Raw genomic sequence first — 8,464 nt, 5'->3', positions numbered from 1 at the left:
TTAACTCCAGCTATTATAAAGTATGCAAACATCACGTGAGCGTCACTACGGGAAGCAGAAAGTGTGCGACTTCATGATTCATCGAGCAGCAGCTGATGTCCAACACACCTATTTACCCATCTGTCTGTCTGTCTGTCTGTCTCCTAACTATATATATCAGTGCTGTCTGTCTATTTACCTGTCCGTCTGTCTGTGTCTGAACTATATATTTCAGTGTTTCAGTGCTGTATGTCTGTCTGTCTCTGTTTATCTGTCTTTTTCAGTGTTGTTTGTCTCTTTTTACCTGTAATTTCAGATATGTCGTGTGTAGGTCTTTTGACGACAGACAGTGATTCTCCACATAGTTTCACTATTATGTCACGAGTCCTTTTGAAAAACTGGTTCTATTAGTTTTATGAAAAAGTTCTGGTAAAACAAGTTTAAGTTTTGAAGAAAAACTTCCCCCACACAGTCCTTTATGAAAACGCAGAATTGAAAGGAGTTTCAAAGCAACTTCTGCTCAAGTTCAGTGGAGGAACAAGACTCATCTTCACCGTCATTATTCATGGTTAGTAAATACTACTTCATAAAATACTGACTTATGTAGATTTAACAGTGTCATGAATCCATTCACATTGATCTAGACTTATCAAACAGCATTGACACATTGTGTATAAACTTTTGATTGCTAACAAAACTCAAAGCAATATTTGATCTTTTACAGTAATTTTAGCAGATTTAATTAACACAGCTTTCTGATGCCTCATACTGTATGTCTCTCAAATCAGACAGTATCTCATTTCTCTCTTCAGAAATGCACACATTCATCTCAGAACCTTTATTTTAAATAAATAATTTAGATCATGTGAAATTATATTATTCATAATTCAGTCTGTCCACAGAAACATTCTGTCAAACCTCGGCTTGCACATCTGATTACCTCACTTTGAGCCGCGCGACGCGTCTGCCTGTTTTTGTGTGTCAGTGTTTGTGTGACTCTTGTGTGATCAACCGCCGACTTTTTAAAGAGCTCATATTATGCCTTTTTAAATGTTCAACTTTATTTAATGTGTAATGTTGCTTTTTGTGCACGAAAAAGCACTTTGTCACTCCAGCAGGAGTTATTCTCTATATCAGTGTGCACTGTCATTACTGTTATGATTCGATGTTGTGGAAGTGTTGGCAAGCACTGAGCGACAACGGGAGAAGATCCAAGTGAAGTTTTATTGGTGGCATAATCCAAAGTCGATGTCCATTAAACATGCAGAAGATCAGCACACAGTAAATCAGTCCAATCAAACAAATAATTCCAGAGGGCAGGACAGGAACAGGAAAACCAGGACACAAGCAGATTTAAAAAACCAGGAACACAGAAACGGGGAAAATGCTCAGAAATGCTGTGAACCAGCTGGAGTTATTCTCTATATCCGTGTTCACTGTTTCTGAACTCCCTTAAACCTCATTACATCCTCATTTAAATAATTTCCGCCCAAGAAAGCGTGAGCAGAGTCCAAGAAATGCTCTTTCTCAGATCTAATCTAATGATATATGTGATTTCATTCCCAGCTGATTATGTTCAGAGACATAACCAACTGGTGAACTTTGTGTATTTGCGCTCAGAAAACCATATATCAGAAGCTTAAATTGGCAAGGCTTTTTAAACAAATGCAAAGAACAAACATTTAATAATGACCTCGACAGAGATGATAATCAAAACCAAACAGATGCTTTATTTATTGCTGGCAGAGTATCTGAGGCACGAGCTGTAAAGGCTCTGCCCACTTCTGGAAAAGGGGATGGAGAGCAGCAGCTCATTTGTATTTAAGGAGACACACACACAAAAACATCATGTCTTTGCTTCCACTCAAAAGTGGGCATTTACAGAATAGCATAATAGTTGAGCTGTGGGGTATTTTGAGCTGAAACTTCACAGACACATTCTATGGGACACCTGAGACTCATATTATCTTGTGTTATTATATTATATTGTAAAAAGGAGCATTATAGGACTTCAACAGAGGAGTTTGCATGAGTTCAATGAGAGTCCTGATCCGATCACAGCTTCATTTCACAATCCAAATAACATTTGAGTGCTCAGGTCCAAATGATAGGAGTGAAACTACTTCAGATCTTTTTCTTTTTGTCCTGCAGCTGTGAATCGGTGAAGGACGATGGCGTCTGTTAAAGAGCTGCTTCTGAACTCACTGATGGAACTGAAAGAAGCTGAACTGAGTCGGTTTCAGTGGTGCTTACAGAATGATCATGAGCGTATAACAACGTCTGAAATGGAGAATGCAGATAGGTTGAAAACTGTGGATAAGATGGTGGAGTGTTTTGGGCCAGAAGAAGCTGTGAAGATCACGGTGGAGATCCTGCGGAAGATAAACCAGAATAATCTGGCTGAGCAGCTGGAGAACAAACACAAGCAAGGTAATGTTTAATTCACTCTGACTGTAACGTAATTGACAGACAATATGAAGACATCTGTCGCTGTTGGAGCTCATTCAAAACAGAGCTGGGGAAAATAACAATCACTGCCTGTACATAGAAACACAGAAACAAAAATATACAGATGTGGCCATTAAGAATGCGCATTTGTCCCATGACATGCCGCAATTTGTCCCTTGGAATGCCGCTGAAACCTGTCAGCACGTTTTTATTTTTTTATTTGAATAAATGTGTTGTGCTTCACGGTATATCCACCAGATGGCGCATGGAACAACATACTGTATCTATAAGACAGACCAAATTGCTCATAAACACTTTGCAATTATTTGTCTTCGACCGATTGTTAAATATACTTATAGATTATTACAGTATGTTACATTTAAAAAATATATAATTAACATAATTATCAGTGTCTAATAAATTATTAAATGCATGTAATGTTGTCATTGTAAGAAAACCACAATACAATATAAGGGTAAATAAAATCGTATTAGGCAAAAAGTTTGATGCACGTGCAATAAGTGCAGACGCACAGTGGGAGAACACAAAGCTTTTGACTGATTATTATAATATAGCATAAACTGCCTCACAAGTATATTATCTCTTCAAATAAGTTGTTGAGAAGACATCGCTGTACAAGAGGATTATGCCGTATGTAAGAAATGTGATTCTTTATTGACTTGGAAGAATAAACAGTGAAAAGGAACTACATGGATTTTGAGTGTGAATACAAGACAAGAAGATACGCGTCAAAACTTGTGGAATAAATAAAAGACATTCACATGTCCCAAAGCGTATCATTATTTGATGTGCTTGCTTTGTAAACACACTCACAGTGCTGTTGTTGTTCAGATTTAAAGATGTCTGCGTGTCCGTGCAAAAAGACAAAGTGCAACAATAAGTTAGCCTAAAAATATATCAGTATCTAATGCTGAAGCAAACATCAGTCATGTAACAATAGATCTTTCATGATGAATTTTGGTAAATGCACTTTAAAATTATGTTCATAATAATAATAAACATGTCTTAAATTCAGGGTTCGTACGGTCATGAAAAACTTGGAAAAGTCATGGAATAAAAAAAAAAAGCCATTTCCAGGCCTGGAAAAGTTTGGAAAAATAAATCATCTGTTTCTGTTGAATGTGATTGGCCAATCAGAGGCGTTCAGATTAGTCATCACTGAAACGAAGAGTTTTGTTCAGTGCACGCACTCTCTCACACAGGAATTCTCCCGTCATAAACAACAAAGTGCAGATTCGATGTAAGAGATTCATGTCGCAGTGTCGTCAGCTTCTGTGATTTTAACAGGAGTGTTTGTGAGAGTGCTTAAACTAGCGCTAGATCGGTCACATTCTCTGCTCTCTTTCTGGATACAGTTAATGCTAATATCATTTATTCATCATGCTGATAATCCAGCCGCCATTCGGCCCATTGTTTTGCCCTTCAGGCTACCACACAGGTCACATGACTTAAAACTATGAATTGACTTAATGGGCACTTAGTACATGAAAGAAAAAAATACATTAATAAGTCGTTCTGTGTGACACGAAAAAAAGGAGAAATTTTGTCTGTGAACACGAATCAATAAACTATACATTTTGTGACTGGGACAAATGCCTTGAGATCAGGCTGAGACTTATCTTAAACACTTTGTTCATTGTATTATCTTTATTTCTATATGTTGATGAATAGTATGATAATATAATATGTAGGGCTGGGCACGTTAACGCGTTATTATCGCCATTTATTAAGTGACGGCGACAATTTTTTTTATCGCACGTTAACGCAGTCAGTCAGCCTATAGTCAAACCATGGGTCACAGGAGGGGTGGGATGTTGGTCAGCCAGCAAATAACCCTCCCAAACAAGCAGTGGAGGGAGGCTCTGGCAGGTTCTCTCAGATGAACAGAAAGGGAGACAGCTCTCCGTGAGTGAACGGCAGGCGCTCTATGGATAGTAACCATGGCAACGGCTTCAGCATTTTTAACTTAAATTAAAATTATACGTAACTTTACCTGATAGGCCTGTGTTTAGTTTAGCGGGGATGCTCTGCCATGTGAATTCCCTCCTGTTGATGTCCTATTTGTTGTTGACGTAACTATTTAGATTCTGGAAACTCACAATCAGAGAGGAACAGTCTCTCTTCCAATTATTTGTGCTGCGCATCGTGTACAAAAAGTTCAAGACAATCCAACTTCGCCAGCAGCAACCACAACCGCGACAGTTTCACGGGAACGCACCCGCCTGTCGCTACACCTTGTGCTCAACCACTTCACCTCACTCTAACAGGGAAACTTGCTACTGAACACAGACTGTTTCTGCTGCTCCCTGATGAAAGATACCTGTGGATACCTGGTCAGAAAACCCAAGAAAACAGGACTCTGATGGTAACTTGTTTTAACAAGCTAGATAAAAGGTAATGCCCTGGCAGTGGCAAATAGCTTTGGTTTAATATTTGGATTTGATTACAGAAATGTTTAAGTTGAGATTTACAATCAATATTTTATTGCTACTGTGTAAAGGGAATATTGCTGGTAAAAAGCACATTCAGCTATTTTTGCAAACCACATGTTATTGCACTTTTGTGTATATAGCAGTACATTTACATCAAAAGTGTGCAATATCAAATCAAATCAAATCAAGTATATTTGTATAGCGCTTTTCACAATACAGATTGTATCAAAGCAGCTTCACAGTATTAAAATAAAATAATACAACAAAGTTTGTTTCTAGTGGAATTTATCGATTGATAGAATAAAATTAAATATCCCCAAAATATCCCCAACTGAGCAAGCCAAAGGCAACAGTGGCAAGGAACCGAAAAAACTCCATCAAGTGACCTAATGGTGTCCTAAAACTCCATCAGGTGACCTACTGGAGAAAAAAAAAAACCTTGGGAGAACCCAGGCTCAGTCGGGGGCCAGTTCTCCTCTGGCATTTATGAACTAGAGGCCGGATTGTAGTTTGAACTGTAAGATTAACAATATTATATGAATGCCTGGCTGAAAAGATGCGTCTTTAATCTAGTTTTAAACTGGGAGAGCGAGTCTGAGCAACGAACAGTATCAGGAAGGCTATTCCAGAGTTTTGGAGCCATATGTGAAAATGCTCTCCCTCCTTTGGTGGATCTGGATATCCTAGGTATGACCAAAAGCCTTGAATTTATTGATCTTAAAGAGCGCGATGGATTATAGGGTGATAGAAGATCCGTTAAATAGACTGGAGCTAAGCCGTTTAGGGCTTTATAAGTCAGTAGCAATACCTTATAATTAATACGGAACTTTATAGGTAGCCAATGTAGTGATGATAAAATCGGTGTTATATGATCATATTTTCTTGATCTAGTAAGAACTCTAGCAGCTGCTTTTTGGGCTAACTGTAGCTTGTTTATTGAGGATGCAGGACAACCGGCTAATAAAGCATTACAGTAATCTAGTCTCGAGGTCATGATGCATGAACTAACTTTTCTGCATCAGAAACTGATAGCATATTACGTAGCTTAGCAATGTTTCTAAGGTGGAAAAATGCTGTTTTTGTAACATACGAAATATGATTTTCAAAAGACAGGTTACAATCGAGTATAACACCCAGGTCTTTTACTGTAGAGGATAAAGTAACAGGACATCCTACGATGTCAAAGTTGTATTGTGAGAGGTTCTGTGGGAGGTTTTTTGAACCGATAAGTATTACCCCTGTCTTGTCTGGATTTAATAAAAGAAAATTACGCGTCATCCAATCTTTTATATCTTTAACACACTCTGTCAATTTGGATAATTTAGCGTTTTCATCCGGCCGTGATGAAATATATAATTGAGTGTCATCAGCATAACAATGGAAACTAATTCCATGTTTCCTTATAATATTTCCAAGTGGCAGCATATATATTGAGAATAATAGAGGGCCTAACACAGATCCCTGCGGCACTCCATAGTTTACTGGAGTTATGATCGATTTTTCTCCATTTAAATAGACAAAATGGTAGCGGTCAGATAAGTATGATCTAAACCAGCTTAATGCTTGTCCTTGAACACCAGTATAATTTTGTAGTCGATCTAAGAGTATTGTGTGATCTATAGTATCGAACGCAGCACTTAGATCAAGTAAAACTAGTATTGAGATACAGCCTTGGTCAGAAGCTAAGAGTAAATCATTTGTGATTTTAACGAGCACAGTTTCAGTGCTATGATGCGGCCTGAATCCTGACTGAAACTTTTCATAGATATCATTTTCTTGCAAGAAAGAGCCCAGTTGAGTGGACACCACTTTTTCTAGTATTTTAGACATAAAAGGTAGATTTGAAATGGGTCTATAATTTGCTAGATTATTATGATCTAATTGTGGTTTCTTAATGAGAGGTTTTATAACTGCCAGTTTAAATGTTCTTGGAACATGACCTAAAGATAAAGATGAGTTAATAATATTTAGGAGAGGCTCTTCCACTACAGGTAACACTTCCTTCAGTAGTTTAGTTGGTATAGGATCTAATAAACATGTTGTTGTTTTAGATGAAGTGATAAGTTTATTTAACTCTTTTTGTTCTATAATTGTAAAGCACTGTAATTGTTCTTGCGGGGGGATAATTGAGGCTGAATTATAAGGTGCGATTGAGGATTGAACGTTTACAATTGTGGTTCTGATGTTTTCTATTTTCTCAGTGAAGAAGTTCATGAAATCATTACTACTAAACTGTAACGGGATATTTTGTTCGGGTGACGTCTGTTTATTTGTTAGTCTAGCCACGGTGTTAAATAAAAACCTAGGATTGTTTTGGTTGTTTTCTATTAGTTTGCGGAGGTGCTCAGCCCTGGCCGCTTTTAGGGCCTTTTTATAACGTGACATACTGTCTTTCCACGCGATTCTAAAGACCTCTAAATTAGTTTGTTTCCATTTACGCTCTAAATTACGGGTTTCTCTCTTTAGAACATGCGTAGTATTATTGTACCATGGTGCTTTAATTTTCTCTCTGACCTTTTTTAATCTAATGGGTGCAACAACATCCAATGTTCTAGAGAGAATGGTGCTCATAGTGCTAGTTAGTTCTTCTAGTTCATCTGTTTGTTTGGGTTCAGGCAGCAGCTGAGACAGATTAGATAAGCAATTTGAGAAATTATCTATGGTGGATGGAAGGATTGTTCTGCCTGGTCGAAAACGCGGCACAGCATGACATATTACAGCAGTACGTAATATGCAAGTTACCAAGTAATGGTCAGTGACATCATCACTTTGTGGAATGATATCTATATCGGTTGGATCGGTTCCATATGATATAATTAAATCGAGTGTATGATTAAGACGATGAGTTGGTCCGGTGACGTTTTGCTTGACCCCAAAGGAATTTAATAAATCTATAAACGCAGCCCCTAACGCATCATTTGAATTATCTACGTGTATGTTAAAATCTCCAACAATTAATGCTTTATCTACATTGACCAATAGATCTGAGAGAAAATCTGCAAACTCTTTTAGGAAATCAGCGTAAGGCCCAGGCGGTCTATATGCGGTAGCCAAGGCTAGAGATAATAGGGATTTTTTTCTAACATCTAAGAGCGTAACATTTAGTACAAGTATTTCAAACGAAATAAACTTATAACCCGTTTTCTGAGTAACATTGAGAATATCTCTATAGACCGCTGCAACACCGCCGCCACGACCAATCAGACGGGGTTCGTGCTTATAGGAGTATCCAGATGGAGTAGACTCATTTAGACCGAAATAATCATTAGGTTTAAGCCAAGTTTCAGTAAGGCAAAGTACATCGAAGCTATTATCTGTGACTATTTCATTTACAATAACTGCCTTAGGTGTGAGTGATCTAATGTTTAGAAGACCTAGCTTTAGAAATTGTTTTTGATTACTAATAGCAACATTTTCTGGTTTAATAACAATTAGATTTTTTCTAGATCCTGCAGTAGATTTATTATTTGATCTCACTAAACGAGGAATAGACACAGTTTCTATGCAATGTTCTACACTATTTATATCAGTTAATTTGGTGCAGCAGAGACTATGATTTGGACTTTTGGTTACTAGTCAAAAGG

The 8,464-nt window shown here is 37.6% G+C and overlaps 1 protein-coding gene across 1 annotated transcript in view; it reads left to right on the top strand.

The window, feature by feature from the left end:
* Positions 1-457: 457 nt before the first annotated feature.
* LOC311081546 (NACHT, LRR and PYD domains-containing protein 12-like) overlaps positions 458-8,464 on the top strand; it is a 30,342-nt gene continuing 22,335 nt past the window's right edge. The window contains exons 1-2 of the mRNA XM_084112097.1: positions 458-547; positions 2,131-2,409. Coding sequence (XP_083968223.1) covers positions 2,151-2,409 — 259 coding nt within the window. The 5' untranslated portion in view covers positions 458-547; positions 2,131-2,150. The remainder of the gene's footprint in view (positions 548-2,130; positions 2,410-8,464) is intronic.

The sequence above is a fragment of the Abramis brama genome (genome assembly GCF_963993115.1).
Source record: "Abramis brama genome assembly, chromosome: 4".
NCBI classification, from domain to species: Eukaryota; Metazoa; Chordata; class Actinopteri; order Cypriniformes; family Leuciscidae; genus Abramis; species Abramis brama.
Note: the sequence above shows the minus strand (reverse complement) of the source record. Positions and strands in the feature narration are given on the sequence as shown.